Source organism: Scomber scombrus, chromosome 19, assembly GCF_963691925.1.
Source record: "Scomber scombrus chromosome 19, fScoSco1.1, whole genome shotgun sequence".
NCBI lineage: Eukaryota > Metazoa > Chordata > Actinopteri > Scombriformes > Scombridae > Scomber > Scomber scombrus.
The window spans coordinates 19,437,749-19,455,091 of NC_084988.1; the positions used below are offsets into that span (position 1 = coordinate 19,437,749).

The following is a 17,343-nucleotide window of genomic DNA, read 5'->3' on the forward strand; positions in this document are numbered from 1 at the left end:
CGAGGTCACTAAATGTTTTCATAACCCACAAGTGGAAACAGGAAACGGGGACAGTTTAGTGATGTGTATGATATGATAAGAGGAAACTTACTGACCCTATGCAGGGAAGTACAGAACAGCTGCACAGATGAGCAAGATTTAAAACCTAGAATATTATTTGAATACGTCATAATAAAATGTACTAAATACTGTATACCGTGACATAACTCAACGAAAATGGTCACAACAAAAAGAAAAGACTTGTGGTTTAAAGGCAAATAAGCAAGTGTAGCTCTTTATCAAATCAGGTCAGTTGTGTAATCTAACACATCTAGCACATCTAACAGAGTATCTCTCAGTCCATCTTAGACAACGAGCAGCGAGTTTGTCATGATCAGAAGTGTCTTTCATCTGCAGAGCTTCCGGAGAATTGGACGGACACGAGGGAGACCCTTCTGGAGGGGATGGTGTTCCAGCTCAAGTACCTGGGTGTCACCATGGTGGAGCAGCCCAAAGGAGAGGAGCTGTCCGCGGCGGCTGTCAAGAGGATAGTGGCCACGGTGAGAGAAAAAACACACGCACTTATGCTCTTGCAGCAAGCCAAGACACACACACATAAGCTCTGGTGTAGCCTGAACACAGGATACCCCAAATTTCTTGTCAACGCAGCACTGTTTCAGAAAATTAGTTTCTGTCAAGCACCTATAATATCTTTTCCATTCCATCAACCCCACCACTTGAAAACCACAGACATCCAGTAGTTTCCTCCTGCTCTTGACCTGACTGACACCTCGGTGAAAAGTGGCTGGTTGGCTGCCTACTTCTCCCCTCCTGCCCCGAGGCCCCGGTTGACATTTAGGAGGAGGATGCAATTAGTTTGGACAGTGTTGCCTGTGTATAAGGCTCAGCCAGCTTTATCGTGGTAGAAAAGGCTTAATGTTATTGGATCTGGCAGCTCAGTGGATAATGAAGTTAGCAGCGGCATAATGGTGGGACTCAGGGCACGGTGATATATGTAGAGGGAGGCTCTGATCGGGCCTAATCTGCTCGCTGCCCTTGTTGACCCGCCATAATGGATGCTGGGCTGCTGAACGGGACCTGTCATATAGTGTAATCTGTTATACTAATATTTTGTCAGGCTGTGGTTGTGACTCACACACACACACCCGTTCAGATTTGTTTGTTTGCTTTGTAATTTTTTTGGTTAAAGGCTCTTCTCTTTTGTCCACACCCTCCTTTCTCTTTTTCTCTTTCTCTTTCTCTCCCCTTTTTTTTCTCAGGCCAAAGCCAGTGGGAAAAAACTCCAGAAAGTCACGTTAACGGTGTCACCTCGCGGAATCATCCTTTACGACAGTGCCTCCCACCAGCTGATAGAAAACATCTCCATATACAGGTCAGCCTCTCCTCTCCTCTCCTCTACTCACACGTTCTGTGCTATCAGCCCAAGCGTATCCTTATCACCCACAATAAAACAAAAGTTGTTATACGGGCGCTCGCTCTCATTCATCACCAGATGGATGTTAGGAGGTGTGGTGCTCTGAGGAGGCGTGTTTGTGTGTGTGTGAGAGAGAGAAAGAGAGAGATAAAGAGAGAGAGAGAGAGAGGGAGAGTCTATCAGCAGTATGTCTCATCAATCTCATGTCTCTGTGGAGCTCTGTAACAGCTGTATGTCTGAGCTTTTACCTCAAGTGTGACTGACTGTCTGACACACACACACACACGTTTTAGGCATTCATTTCCTGGAGAGTCACCCTAACTCTAACCATAACAACCACTTGCGTAACTCTAACCCCAACCCTAACCACTGACCCAAAAATCAGCATTTTATCGGTTGGGGACGCAGCTGTTTTTCCCAATTGAAACACAAACTGTTCCCAATCACATACCATAATAATCTCTAATAATACATGCCTACAGATCTCACAGAACCCCTTGCCTGCTGCAGCCTGCATGCTTAAAGCTGCCCAACCTTCAATTGGCTTTGAGCTTCTAAGCCAAGCTTGAATCACTCTTCCCAAAAATTCCACATTTATGAGTCATATCATACATATCTTTTCTACATATCAAGGAGATATGGGACTTGCCATCATTTTTACACCTCTGCCCCGGTGACAGCTGTGGCCAGAGGCATTATGTTTTCGTGTTGTTCATACGTCAATATGTACATTCCATTCTTGTGAACGCAATATCTCAGGGACGCTTTGAGGGAATTAAAAAATGTTTTTGGCACAAATGTCCACATGGACTCAAGGATGAACTGATTAAGTTTTGATGGTCAATGGTCAAGGTCACTTTGAAAGTTAGACAGAAAATGATGAAATGATGACATTTTATTTCCAAAAGGTCAACTTCACTGTGAAACCACAATGTTCTGCAAAAACACTGACTCATTTGAAAAAGAGGAGAGAGAAAGAGAAAGTGAGGGCGGGCGAGAGAGAAAACAGCGGCCGCCAAGTGAGCTGGACACTGAATGAAGAGAGTGAGTGGCTGTGAAGCAAGAAGAAATGAGCGAATCTGAGAAATAAAACAATATTTTTTCCGATTGTTCCAAGGCAGTGATGTTGCAAACCACAAATAAACACCTCCACATGACCCGGCAGGAAGCTGCTGCATTGCTGGGTTTAGTGTGAATGCAGCCTTGAATGTAATTGAGATTTATGAACGGTACTAAAGTAAAATTTACTTTGTTTCACCATCATCATATTACAATTATTCATCTTACATAGTCCTAAACAGATACATAACCTCATCGCTATGCAAACAACTGTGTATAAAAAAGAAAAAAAGCCCCAAAACAAATGCATGTGCTAGCCACATCAAGATCGTTAAGATACAAGGTGGTGGTGCTCATGGGAAATGTAGTCTTCTTTCGGGGGAAACACTACTGTTTTTTTCCACAAGCGACTCTTAAATCAACACAAAATAAAAGCTCTTTGTATAAGTTTAAATTTATACTTTTTTATAAAAAGTCTTCATTACAAATATTATTATGAGTCTGGACAAACATGGATGTAAATTGCAACTTGACTTGCTGGCGGAGGCATACAACCGTGAGGTGATATTTCTAGTTTTTTTCAAGCATGGATAACCCTGTGTTGAATAATTTCTTCCAAAATCTGACAGATTTATGACAAAATCTCAATTGCTGACAGCTTTCTGAAGTTAGCCTGTGACCGTTGGATTGACACATCATCCTCACCAACATCATTTCTAGATTTCCAGTGTCAGTTTCAATCTTCTAGCTTTCTTCTCTTCCCAATTTAGCATTTTATTTCACCAGGATGGGAGTTAATTTCTTATTGCTGTCTATATTAAACCTGGTCTCTACATTATTGGACTGTTTTTTGACTGAACCCGAGTAACATTTCACACTTAAGTCCCAGGAAGGAAGGGTGAGACAGAATGACAGACATCGCTGTCTTAGGCTGAGATAAAATTGAATCAATATGGTGCTTAAATTACTGTAAGCTGTAAGTGCACACTGAACTGACATCAACATCGGCTGTAGTATATCCTGTGCAAACCGGATTCACTGACAGTTAGGGATCCTATTTATAGTTATTTTCACTGTTGATTCATTTGACAGTCTCAATAGTTTGAATTGTAAAGTCAGAAACAGGGAAAAATGACAATTATAGTGTTTAAATTGCTTGTTTTGTCTGAGGAACAGTCCAAAATACCAAGTATACTGTAAAGACCAAGAAAAGTGGCAAATCTTTATATGTAAGAAGTAGGAACTAGATACTGTTTTTGCTTGAAAAATGACTAATTTCTCTTTGTTTTGTGGGAAACTACTGACTTAGTTAATAGATAATTGGTTTGGTTCAAAATGTTCGAAAAAGGTGAAACAATGTTAATCCTTGTTTCCTAAAGCTCAAATTGACATCCTGAAATGGCTCGCTTTCTCCCAACCAACAGTCCACAACCCCAAAGATATTCAGTTTACTGTCATAGAAGATTATAGAAATCACAACATATTCACATTAGAGAAGCTGCATCCAGAGAATTTTGAACCCTGACTCAAATAGATAAATCGATCATCACAATAGTCGCTGATCATTTTCTGTCACATGACTAATTGAGTAATTTACCAAATGTTGCAGCTCTAAAACAAAATACCGAATGCACGCAATCCCTTTTATTCTCCATTGCCTCTCTATTTAAAGTCTGCTCTGAAAGTGAACTCTCTCATTTGAAGAACATGAATTAAACAGTAGAACAATTAAAAGGCTGACTGCATGAGGTGAGTCCAGCTGTGACCTCAGAATGGTTTGCAGACATAAAGCAGCTGGCTGTAGCTCGCTCTCTACCCGAGACATCTGGGAAGAAGCAGACGACCAATAAAAGAAACAGATCTGCCCAGACACCCAATCCCCCTCCCTTGCAAACACTTGCCTGTAAATCTCTGTTGTGTTGTTCAGACCACAGCTGTGATTCTTAAACCCCCTTTTACTTTTTATTGATTTATCATCTCCACTCCTTATATACTTTACTCGTTAATTAACCGAGTGTGTGACTATGCCACAGTGAAGTTAACAGTCGGAGTGCCGACGCTCGAAGGAGAAAGGAAGGACAGATGGCAGACATTCATTATAGCCTCCCTCCATCGTTTTGGGTCTCCCTCCCCAACTGTCCGGCGTATCCATCACTTTGGTCTTTGGCGTAATGGCATCACGATCAGACAGTGGAGAGAAGCAATTTGTGGAGCATCAGAGCATCATTTAGAAGCTCACTCCGCACCTGAGACCGATACCTCTGGTACATGCCGCATGAATAACGCAACAGTGCAGCTTCACACCTCCTCAGCAGATCACCTCCCAGTCAGGAGCGCTCACCTCTCTCTGTGGGAGCCTTTTCATGTCCCCGAGAGCAGCCGGGCCCCAATCTGAAAGCTATAATTTAAAACTCTGTGTGTGTCAAAGTCGTTAAACAGGTGGACACGGCTGGGGTGTGTATGTAGCTGTTGTTCAGCTGTATACCTGCTCACAGCTACAGTGTGTATTCGATTACGTGCAGAACGTTATGACTGTAAATGCAGCTGGTGGGTTTTTTTTCTATTACACTTCAGAGAAGTGCTAGATTGAGTTTAAATGAGATTTCTGGATTAGTTTAAGGGCTTAGTTCAGATGATGGCCCCGTTTCATCTGTAAATGAATGTAAAATCTTTGAGTTTTTATTAATGTGTATGTTTGTGTGTCTCTGTGTGTGTGTGTGTGTGTGTGTGTGTGTGTGTGTGTGTGTGTGTGTGTGTGTGTGTGTGTGTGTGTGTGTGTGTGTGTGTGTGTGTGTGTGTGTGTGTGTGTGTGTGTGTGTGTGTGTGTGTGTGTGTGTGTGTTTCAGAATATCATATTGCACGGCTGACAAGATGCACGACAAAGTGTTTGCCTACATCGTCCAGAGTCAACACAACGAGACTCTGGAGTGTCATGCCTTCCTCTGCACTAAGAGAAAAATGGTGAGTAAACGAGTGTAATTATGTGTCACTGCACAAGTAGGCTGTTTACTCTCAAAGGTGTGCGATGATATAATTATCGTCATACTCACCTAATGCTTAAAAGAAATTGGCTCAAAAATATAAAGGAAAATGTTAGGGTGCCTTTTTTTTAATGTCATAATTCAGATGAAAGCTGTTGGTTACTTAAGAATAAATGCAGTAAATGACTTCATATTCTGCACACAGCCGAGTTCTGCATGCAGGTAACCGATGCAGCTTTTGCTCCCGGCGATTTCTGTGGAAAGTACTTTATGCAGATATCCTCTATTGCAAAGAGACCTCAGAACAACCTCACAATTACTTTTAATCACACTTGACTGGTATGTACTGTATGCAAATGTCCAAGTATGAAGTCAGGAGCAAGACGAGGATCGAGCGCATGAAGGGCGGGGAAGGCTGTTATCCCTCTCTCACATTCTCTCCATCCCTGGAGGTTTGTTGAACGAGTGAGCCGCTCCCTCCTCTTCCTTCCCGTCGCTAATTTAGCTCCGGCCAAAAGGCCACGTATCCTCCCCAGTTACGTAAACAACATGTCATGAAGACTACGGGTTTCTATTCCTCCACTTGAGCCTTCCGTGGAGGAACTCTTCCTTGTGTCAGTGGTCAGTTCCTGTTTTTATAGCGCTCTATAGCTCCTCACGTTCCTGGAGCTTCCTTCCTGTTGGATGAAACGCACATGAGTATATTCATCTAATGTTTGGCCATGTTGTCTGTGCCTCTCTGTCTACCTCCAAACAGGCGCAGGCAGTAACCCTAACGGTGGCTCAGGCTTTCAGAGTGGCGTTTGAATTCTGGCAGGCTGCCAAGGAAGGTATGCATGGTCGCCCCCAACGACCGGAGTGTGACGGATGAGTGAAAACGTTCCCCTCTTCCCTCTCTTCCCTCTCCTCCCCCACTGTCAGTATTCTCCACTCTTGCTGTATACATCCGTTTTCTAGCACGGGCCGGCCAAACAATGACTTTAATCCCGTGGTTGCCTGGGCAACGTAGAAACATACATTTGCTTGCTTCTTCCTGGTTTTGGCCTTGACACCCCACTACAGGGGTCATGTGAAATGCTGGAGATCCGACTGGCTGCTCCAGCTGCCAGTCACTGTTGTCTTTTCTCTCTTTTGCACGTGTGCGCGTGCGCGCGCGCGCACACACACACACACACACACACACACACACACACACACACACACACACACACACACACACACACACACACACACACTTGGACAGAGGAATGTCTCAATTAATTGAACCTGTCTCTTCCTGCAGTTGTGAAATCACCGCCCAGGGAGCAGAGAAGACCAGCTTTAGTTTAGCGATGCCTCTTTATTACAGGCAACTTAGTCATTGGTGAGACTCATCTAGGTATTGACAGATGAAGGGTGGGGGAGAATTAAGGTGAGCCTGGGGCAGAAGTGGGCTGAGCAAGAGTAAATCATTACTGTGAGAACAGGACTGAGATGTATGAGAACTGGGATTTTCCCTCGATATATTTTATCACCCACTGCGCCCCACTAAATAAAAATGTTGCTTCTCCTCTTTATTTATTTATATATATTTTCTTTTTTTCTTAATATATCTTGACTTGTAAAGTTTTCAGCCTCTTGTGAATTTACGAGCACCCTTAATAGTAGAGTACGCTGAGGAGATAAGCGGGCGGTGCGTGTTGAGGCTCGGCTGTGGACGCAGCGGGCGATCAAAGTGCTGCGTAAGGAAGGTTGTCACACACAAGCAGCTCGTTCTTTTGTACAGCTCAGCAGAACACGCGTGTAATTTACTAAATGTATGACTCCAGCCTAAATGAACAGTTGTGAGGACACATAATATCGGCTTCTACATCACCACCCCCTCCTCTCTCTCTCATCCCTTCATCTTTACATGCGTGTTGCTGCTATTTGAATCCAATGTCCAATCCATTGTTGCTGTCTGTCTCGTGTTGCACCTGGCACCTTCAACCCCCCCCCCCAGTTGAGTTATTTACTTCTTCTCTCTCCTCCTCCCTCCATCCCAGCACTCGCTTCTGTTTATTATAAAGAGACGGGTGAAGAAGAGGAGGATAGCGGTGAAGGTGGGGGATGGGGAGGAAGAGAGAGAGAGGGGGCAAGAGAGCATGAAAGGCGGGGCGAGAGAGGGTGTCGGGGATGTCGAGAGAGAGAAAGGCAAATGATTGTGTGCGTGTGTCAGTGGGAGCTCAACCTCATGACAGATTCAGTGTCAGTGCCATTGATCCTGTCTCACTCGAGGGCGAGCTTATTTATTCAGTCCTTTAGAGACCCCACACTCGTACTGTATGAAAATTCCAGCTGTCTTTTTTTCCCCCATTCACCCCACATTTCTACCCCGTCTTCTTCTTCTTCTTCTACTGTGGTGTTCAGGAATGTTTTAATGTGGGTGTATTTCCATTTTGGAGAAAGACAGAGGGGGGTATTTTTTTCCAAGATCAAGGCCATGCCTCACGCCTCTTCATGTATTTTGTGTGTGTGTGTGTGTGTGTGTGTGTGTGTGTTTCTGAATTGAATGTTAAGAACTGAAAATTAGCGCACGCATCCTTCTTGCTCTTTCTGTCTTTCTCTCTTTCTTTTCTTATGTATCGCTTGCTCTTTCTCACACAATCTTCACCTCGCCTCGTTTTGTTTTTTTCCCTTCTTCTTCTCCGAGGCTGGCCTAGTAAGCTGTTTAATTTGCTGAGCTATTTTCTCCCAGTTCACTACAGTGTCACCGATGAAGGAGAACCAATACCGAGCTAGTAGAGGGTTACAGCAAGGGGAAAAATGAGAATCTTTTTTTCCCCCTTTTTTTTTTTTTATCAAATTGAGTAGTGGTTTTCTCTTGTGGTGCTGAATAAGAAAGTAAGATGAAGAGAATTGGGGGGGGGGGGGGGGGGGGGGGGGGGGGGGGGGGTGAAAAAAAATCCTTTCCAGTCTGTTTCATTAAAGTTACAAGACCCCAGAGGATCAGGGCAGGAAGAGAGGGGTGTCTGTGTATGAAGCGAGCAACAAACTAGGCAGACAAACTCTCCTCCACCACCCACCGCAGTTCTCCACAGCCCACCACACATTCCTGACCCACATTCCTCCGTATATTACAGCTCCACATCTCTCTCTCTCTCTTTCTCTCTCTCTATAGGAGATCAGTGTTCGTTGAATATTCACTCTAAACACCATCACCAGCTTTGAACTGGCGAATCTTTTTAAGCTGGTTCCATGTTTCGCAGATATTGAAGTCAGAGTGAAAAGCAAGGCCGTGAGGGGGGAAGCAGGTGCCAGGGGAAATTTTTGTAACACTGCCATTGCCTAGCTACCTGGGCTCATGGGAAATGGCATGTTTTTTGTTTTGTACCATGAGAATAGTTATGAAATTTTTAAAAAACGCCTACTTTTTGTTATAATATAGAAATGGCCATTTAATCTCTGACCACAAGGTTAGGGTTGGGTTAGGGTCACCTCCACATCAGAGGAAAGGAGGTTATTTTAGATGATAGAGATGGGTGTTTATATTAGCATTTGTGTGTAGACTTAAAGTGGTTTATGTGAGCAGTATTGTGCAGGAAATACAATAAAACTTAGTGACCTGCATTATGTAGTAAACCTTCTTCTTGGCAAGTGAGCAGATATGATTATCCATTGGACACAGTCTATTTAAACGCACTCACCGTTATGAAATATCAAGTGTGTTATAATCTTTGAAGCCCTGGCCTCAAGGTTTTTTCTGCTGGCAGATGGCTTGAGTAATGGCTTTAACCTTATCTGCCAATTAAGTCCTGCTAATTTGTTTACACACATTTTACGCTTGGTTAGTGAGATATTTAATACACACGTGTTTTAACAGCAGCTAGATAAATGAACCGCTCCTGCGCTCGCATCGCGGTTACATGTTTCTAAATCACAGCGAGTCGTCACTGACAGCTCTTCTCTTTTTTTTGTTCTTTTTGTCTTCCTCCTCAATCTCCCGTCTTCAGAGAAAGAGAAGCGAGTGAAGTCGGGTTCAGACGGGGAAGGAGCCAGCAACTCTCAGTCAGAGAGCTCGGCCAGCCTCGCCAGCCTGAAGGGAGGAGGTGAGTCACGTCGCCCGTCATCACGTCTTTTCTCTCTCTTCTGTCACAGCGGCCGTAGCCTCGGGGGAAGGAAGAGTACTCAGACACTTGTCAAAGGTTGGCCTATATCGAGGCTTCGGTTCAGCTGACAACAATCTTGCGTCTGCTCGGGTATTCTTTTCACCGTAGCATCATCACAATGAACAGCAAATGACATTTTTTGGGGGGGTAATTATGTATGATGATAATGGTAATGATGATGCTCTCTTTTAATTTGGAAGCATTAAATCTAATTCACCATGTTGTGGATCCATTAAAAGCAAAAAAAAGTCTCGCTTCACAGATTCCCCATGACATTTTCTGATATCAAAGAACTGTTTGCGGTAAATGTAACAAACAAATAATGTTTTGTGCAAATCCTGTAACATAATGACAGTCCTGTTTTATAAAAAGCATGAAAAGAGGCCTACGTTTTCTCCGACCTAATTGTTCGATCAGATTTATTAAGATTCCAGGGCTGAAAATGCGATTCGTGCCTTCTAAACTTGTAGCGCATGACCTCAAGGCATTATTAGCTCCATGTTTTGTCCACATATAAAAGAAGACGAGGAGCGTCCTGTAGCCTGTGGCAGAACGGCTCATTCTTCTGTGTTTGTGCTTATGCCTTTTCACTGTCACGCTTAATACACCCAATGTTCACATTCTCCCTGATCCATTAGATAATAGAAGCTTCGGTTATCGGACTCAGCCTTTTTTTGTTGTTGTTTTGTTTTTGCATCTCCAATAACATCTAAAAACCTTAGCTTTGTACTGAGCCTCCCCCCCTCTGCCCTGGCCAGGTGGCCTCCAGCCAGGGAGGGATCTCTCTAAATCTGTTCTGACACTTTATTTGGGGCTGTGGCCCTGGATTTTATGGCCGACATGGGTTTTTATGGATGATCCCCCAGTGAGAAGACTCAACAAAATAGGACTTGGAAACAAATCGTGGCAACAGAGGGGCACGCCATGCGCTCGGGCCGAACATTATCCCGCTGGCCATTCAGTGGATCATTCGGTTGCCAGCGGGTTGGATTTCTGTAAAGCAAATTGGCATCATTGCACAGCAGAGTAATGCGCGGTAGAAGCCTCTGAGTGCCTTATGAAACAGGCAGAGTGTTTCTCTCTTCGGCCAGAGGTTGCGTTCCAAAGCGGTGATTGGGGACAGCAGAGCTTTAGAGGCATCAGAAGGTTACAGTTACGTACCCTTGAGTTTGGCTGATCGATTGGCACGCCACTGAGTCAGAGGGACTCTCAGGATCAGTGGCGTTATCAGAGCCGAGTCAGCTTTATTCATGAGATATGATACCTACCACTCTCTCCCGGCGCCAGGCTTCTTACAGTGGCTACGTAATATATCTGCCGCTTCATTGTTAGAAGCTTCTTCCTTACAGGGTTGAACATAACAGCCCTACTTCCACCTTAACAAACACTGGGAGGCATTACCCTCAGATGAAGAGAAATGGCCGAGTTCAGTTAAGGATATTAAGTTCAAGCACAGAAGAGTTAAATTTATAGAAGCCGCTGAGCTTTTCCTGTTCTCAACGGGCAACATTAGCTTAAAGAGTAGACAGACATTAGTGTTGACACACATTATTGACACACATTAATCACCATGCGAGGCCATTACAAGCCAATCTCATTACAGATCAGTGGTGTCACCGTGGTTCGGCGTGCAAGTCAGGGGGTTACTCCATGCTCACTTATCACAGAGTGACAATGCACAGATGGTCACATCGATGAGGAGCATTAGAGGCTTGATAAGGAAACGTAGTTAAGACCGCCACAACGACTGTATTCTTACACTTGCATCGAGGTTTGAACATTTTCACGCATTTATATGTAAATTGTCTGAAATCTTTCCTGTTCTGTATTGCAGAGGTAGCCACAGCGAAGCTTCTGGATTTGGCAGAGGGGGCCAATATGGCGCTGGTCCACTCAGGAACAAAGCAGAGCGAATCGGATCCCTTTATGGTGCATAATCACGCTACAGAGAACAACAATACTGTATGGGTAAGACAAGAGTCGGGGCTGGTCAGTGAATTTCAGCTGTTTAGGCTCGATACGACGGACTATACCTGTTGTAATTCAAAGGAGTAGATTCTACAGTCAGGCTGCTGCTGCTGCTGCTACGCTGAGTTAGACAATAGCCTATTGAACAGAGCTGGTTTTATCAACTGGTCACATAGCTGTAGAGGGTGTGGGGCTGCACATAGTCTGTATTAACCTCCTCAGACCATTTTATGTTAGAGAAAAGTGTTAGCAGTGAGTTAATATGGACACACAAGTAAAACATTTGCATAAAAAGCACCGTTGACTTTTTCACTCTAACTTTATCTTTAACCTCTTCTCGTGTTCTGTCTGGCAGGAGTTGGAGGACGGTCTGGACGAGGCTTTCTCAAGGTGAGAAGAAGTGCAGGTTTGGGGTTTTTCCTTGTATCCCCGGTCCCGGCTAAACAGCCACACAAGCCACCTGCGGTTTGAGCCGCTCTCGTACCACCTCCGCCTCTGCTCGCCTCACCCCGGTGAACTCTCGCCGACAGGAGACAGGCTCAGTTTACAGGTCCTGGCAGCAGACACCTGTCCTGAGTCATGCTGCCTCCGTAGGCTCTGTTTACCATCGACTCAGGCCCTCACACCCGTTTCTCATGAACTCTCATGAATGGGAGGCACATTGCTGTATAATTTATACCACATACCTATTGGAAAGTAACTTTTTTTTGTTGTTGCTCTTTTTGAATAATTTCATAGCTTATTTAAAAGAAGCATCGAAGTAGATTAAAAGCAAGAAGTTCAGGTCTCGTCATTTTCTGGTTCGAGGCTGATAAGAGAGTGCACATCCCGTGTTGTTTGGAATACCTTAAACTCAATCTACGGCATCAACAAACTAATCAGAATGGAGACGGAGTCGTCTGTGATTAATGTTTCAATTTAGTTAGCATCAGCAGCGCTCCGATAAGCTTTGGTGGTCTGCTGTCAGGTTGCACAGAGCAACTGTTTACAGATATTTGTTTTAGGCCGCCGTAAAGACTCACTCCACCCTTTATTAGTGCATTTATTTCCTTTTGGCTCCGCTTTTCATTCCCTCCGCTAATTTGACAGTGGCCCCCCTCTTTATTCTCACTTTTATTTAGCAGAGGGAGAATGGGCTCCACAGTCTCCGTAATCAAGCGCTAAGAGGCCATTTTAGCCCCCCCACCAACACCGCCCCCGTTATCGGATGATTATTTGTCTGCACACGCTGTAATTACACCCCAACACCGTTAATCTTCCACTCTGTGATTAATGAGGATTCTCCCAGCATAAGCATCGATGTATCCAGATGTAGATTTCAGTAATTGAGGGATATTCAGGGGGGGCCCGAGGGCCAGGTTAAAGTCTTCGTCGGTCAGGAGAAGATGATTGCTCTGGTAGATGTTGGAATAAGAGCATAGGGGAAAATTAGAGACAATTTATGGTTCTGTGAATGAGGATGTTGCTGAATGGTAGTATTTTTTTCCCCACTCTACTTGATTGTTGGTGTAGCACATGGGTGCGGTTTCGCGTAAGAACCGAGTTGAGCAACCAAAATGTTTTGAGTTTTTGAGTTGAGCAATCTTGTCATCACTATACTTTATGAGTAATTTCCTCCACCATATTATTTCACATAAAAACACTATGAAAAGCAGAGATTAGTGGTTATACGATGTAACTTAAATCAGTATTAGAGTACCACGGCCTCATCCTCAACCCAAAAAATGCTGGAGATCATACTGCTCCCTTCCTGCCACACCAAAGGTTTCAATCTGAGCATCAAACAGTCTTTTCACAAGTTAAATTCCTTCTTATCTATTTAATTTGTGACATTTCAATTCTCTCAGATGAGCCATTTTTGGTCATGTATCTCGCCATAGAAGCTGCAGATCTGTTCATAAGTTGTCAGGGATCTTTTTTGTTGTGAGAGGCTGTGCTGCCATCTGCTGGCTGTGATGTGTGGGTTTACTTTGTAGACAAAAAGCCTCTAAAGTGCCTGTTGACTATTATAAGAAAAAGCCACTATGGTGTGCATGTGTTTTCTGTCTTGCGAGATGGAACAACGGTGGTTAACTCTGTGTAGGTCAATCCATTCACTTTGTTGTGAGGCACATCAGACCAGAGTTTAATTGTGATGTTTCCTTTGCACCCTCAGCCGCAGTCTGGATAGCTTTGAATCCTACTCAGGTAACGACGTCATTCACTGGACCTAGTGACTTCCACTTCATTCCCCCCTTTTAGTCACCCCCACTGTTCAAGCCCGCTCATCTGTCCGGATATCAGTGTTCAACAAGATTAATTAAAGCACACATAAAGCACGTTTTTTTGCATTCTCTTCCAAGGCAATCAACACAGTTCAGAACCCTCATTCAACTTCCTGACAGGACAAAAAAGCCTCCTGTTACCATTCCACAGTTCAGTCCATCCCTGTGTTTCACCACACGTTTCTCTGCCACTGTGTCCACGTCTTCATCACAAATATGTTGTGTTTCTCCAGCTCACACGTCATCAGTCTCGTACTCTTTAATGTCATGTCACTGAATGAAAGATGTCACACTAAGACAAAATGTACATGTAGGTCTAACATGTTTGTGTTTAATTAGAGCAGTCTCATGTCAGGCTGTCATGAGACATTCACTAGATTATTATTTTATATGTCCCAACATTGTCCCATCAAGCATTTTGAAATGTCATAAGTTGTTATTTGTAATATCAGTATCTTGATAACTCTCCAGGTTTCATTTTTGCAGTTGCTGATTAAATCTCTCTCTTCCTCTGCTCCTCCAGACTCGCTGAGTCTCGCACTAACCCCCAGGTCCTGGACATTGGGGTAAACCCTCAGGACTTGAACACTGAAGAGTGCCTGTCCCCAGGCAAATGGGACCAAGAGGACACAGACTTCCCCGCACAAAAAGACTCTTTCGGGTTCTAATGTGAAACCTCCGCCAAGAAGGAGAAAAACAGGGAAAGATGAGGAGAAACGGTGGGTAAAACATGGTTGGAGACCGGAGAAGTGGCAAAACAGACATTTGTTACATCAGCAAGGTTTCCCACCTTCTCCCTGCTGCCAAGTCCTCTGTGGTGCAGCCTCGTGGCTCTCCGATGCTTCTGCATCCACACGACCAGAGAAGGACAACATGAGCAGGCTGCTCACAGAACAGGCCAAAGCAATACAAACCAATTTATCCCTTTTCTACAAAGAAAACATGCAGTCATTTCATGTTTGTTACAGTCAGTGTATTACTTCCTTTTGAGTGTCTGTTTACCCATTCACTGTATGTAATGTGTTTGTGGTATGTGCTTTTGTACATTACGTTAAAGCGTGTGCGTGTGTGTGGATGTACACTATATAAATGTACAAAGTGAGATATGACAACTAAGACTTGTTATGTTTGGAACAGTTATTTTGTGAGGTAAAGGTCAACAAAGGGTGCTGTCACATATTTTATTTACTTAGAGATTTAGAAATGTAACTGGATCAGAGGGAAAACTCACTGGTGAAGGTCACCGGTACACCAGTGTTCTTATTGGTCAAAAATGTTACTACCTGTGTGCTTCAAGGCTTCAGCCTCCTGTTGGGCAACAAGAGCTTTAAAAAAAAAAAAAAAAAAAAGCGAGTATGTGTTAGTCAAAGGAGTGTGTGTGTATGTGTGTGTGTGTATGTGTGTGTGTGTGAGAGAGAAATAGATGAGAACAAAATGACAATCCTATTTTTTTTGTAATGCAAAATCTATTTTTGCACTCAGCATTCAACCATCTTTAAAAGCACATATTTCATGTAAGGGAATTTAATGTCAAAAAGCATCAAACTCATAACTCAGACTAATTTACAGAGCCTGGATTCACTCTTCACCTCGGATTTTTTCATGTGGTGTTTTTACAACTTTTTATTCACAGTGGATTAACTCAACTTTTTTAATTGTGCTCCCGTTTGATGATTAAACAAGTGGAAGATTTTCTGATGTTTTTAGATAGCGGCATAACTTTAATCAAGCTAATCCAGGCACACGAACATGTCTTGGTGGGGAAAGTGGAGGAAGGTCTGGAGGTCACCTGTAATGTAATCACTGCACAAAGGTCTACTCAATATTCTCAAACCGATTAGCTGCACATGTGATGATTCAGATGATATGAAAGGGAAGCTGTATATTACATTTGTTTGTACATTCAGCCCAATTTGTAAGAGATTAATTTTCACTATAACATTACAGATGGTATCAGCATGCCTCATTAATCCACTGTGATTCGCTGCTGTAAAACACAACATGAAGTCCAACAGGGTGAATGTGTTTTATCAGCACTCTACCACTGTAAGTTAAATTATATCATTGCATTGACTTTGCTAGTTTATTCTTTTTTTTTTCTTCAGGGATTCTTCCCCGTGTTATTTTTTTGGCATTTTGTTTATGTATGAATTTAATTTAATTCATTAATTTACAGAAATTTCAATAAAAGTACATTTGTGTATGGGTGATATCCTTTTATTTTATATTATCCCAGACTCTCATGTGTACCTAATTCTAACTGCTTCATGTTATCACTCTTAACTCTCTGAATCCAGCTAGTGCTCAAGCTTGTAAGGCCTCCTGAGCAAACTTCTTCCCTTTAGATATTAAATGTCCTGCGTAAAAGGGGAAAATTAGACGTGATGTTGAACAGAAGGTCTCGTGGTCGCCATAAACCTAAATTTCAAGAGCAAATTCAATGAATGTTTGTGTTGACATACTTTGACCAAAGGAAGTGACTAAAGGAAGTGACTTATCGACACTGACATCATAACCTCTGAGCTAGCTTATCCTTCCAAAACATGAAACCACATCTGAAACCATTTCCAGTAAAGCAACGATGTACAAAATATTGTGTTGCTGCAGCCTTATGCTGTAAACACCATAATCAAGTCTGGCCATGGCTGCGATTAGACCTTCAACAATTATGTATTAGGAAATTGTGATGGACATTTTCCGCAATTTTCTTACATAATATAGACCACAAAAGCTCCAGATAATGCAAATAACTTGGTTGCATGTATGATGTGTTTCATAACACTAAATATACACGTAGTATTGATACAAACTACTTAAAAAATAAAAGAAACTCACTGATTTCTCCCTTAAATAAATGTTTCTATTTCAGTTTGGTTTCACTGAAGAACACAAACATTTCTCTTCCAGTCTGTCACTCTTGGTATCATCTCTTCTTGCCACGCATTCAGAAATCTTCAGCTCCACATGTGAGCTTGATAAACAATTCAGCACATTTCCCACCACATCTGGCCCAGAGGGACCATCTCTTTGTAGGCTTAATGTAGTTGCCATTAATATTGCATCAAATATTTCTGTATTACTGTTCCTAAACATGTTGCTAATGAAAGGTTCATAATTTCATGTTTGGAGGATCAGTGGCTGAGTAGTAGAAATTTAAGTGAGGCAGAGACTGTGTAGAGGTCTCTGGGGGGTCAGTGCATGTTCCTAACCTGGAATGATTTTATGGTTAAGTCAGTTTTCTATTGCAGGCCAGTAATCCAAGACATACAGGTGGACTGGGAGTGGTGGAAACAGGTGTGTGTGTCTTCTGTCACCAGTCTGATTTATATAGGATCAGGTATGAATCTAATCTCTGCTACAATCACTCTGAGCCCTATGTAGTACTGCACTGCCATCTGCTGGCAGATTGGGGAATTCATTCGTTTTCTTATTCACTAAGATACATGTGGTTAGATATTTACTTTTAAAGCCACATACTAATCTTATGTGCTCTGATGAAGGTAGATTGAAAGCTGACTTAAAATACTGCA

General features: G+C 43.0%; 1 protein-coding gene across 2 annotated transcripts in view; it reads left to right on the forward strand.

Annotated features, from left to right (window-relative positions):
• Positions 1-16,016, forward strand: part of ldlrap1b (low density lipoprotein receptor adaptor protein 1b) — a 31,189-nt gene extending 15,173 nt beyond the window's left edge. Inside the window, exons 2-9 of one of the 2 annotated variants that reach the window (XM_062440331.1) lie at positions 397-539; positions 1,260-1,372; positions 5,320-5,434; positions 6,212-6,284; positions 9,426-9,521; positions 11,416-11,549; positions 11,905-11,939; positions 14,337-16,016. In XM_062440331.1, coding sequence (XP_062296315.1) covers positions 397-539; positions 1,260-1,372; positions 5,320-5,434; positions 6,212-6,284; positions 9,426-9,521; positions 11,416-11,549; positions 11,905-11,939; positions 14,337-14,481 — 854 coding nt within the window. In that variant the 3' untranslated portion in view covers positions 14,482-16,016. The remainder of the gene's footprint in view (positions 1-396; positions 540-1,259; positions 1,373-5,319; positions 5,435-6,211; positions 6,285-9,425; positions 9,522-11,415; positions 11,550-11,904; positions 11,940-14,336) is intronic. The other variant, XM_062440332.1, reaches the window with a different exon arrangement.
• The last annotated feature ends 1,327 nt before the right edge of the window (positions 16,017-17,343 follow it).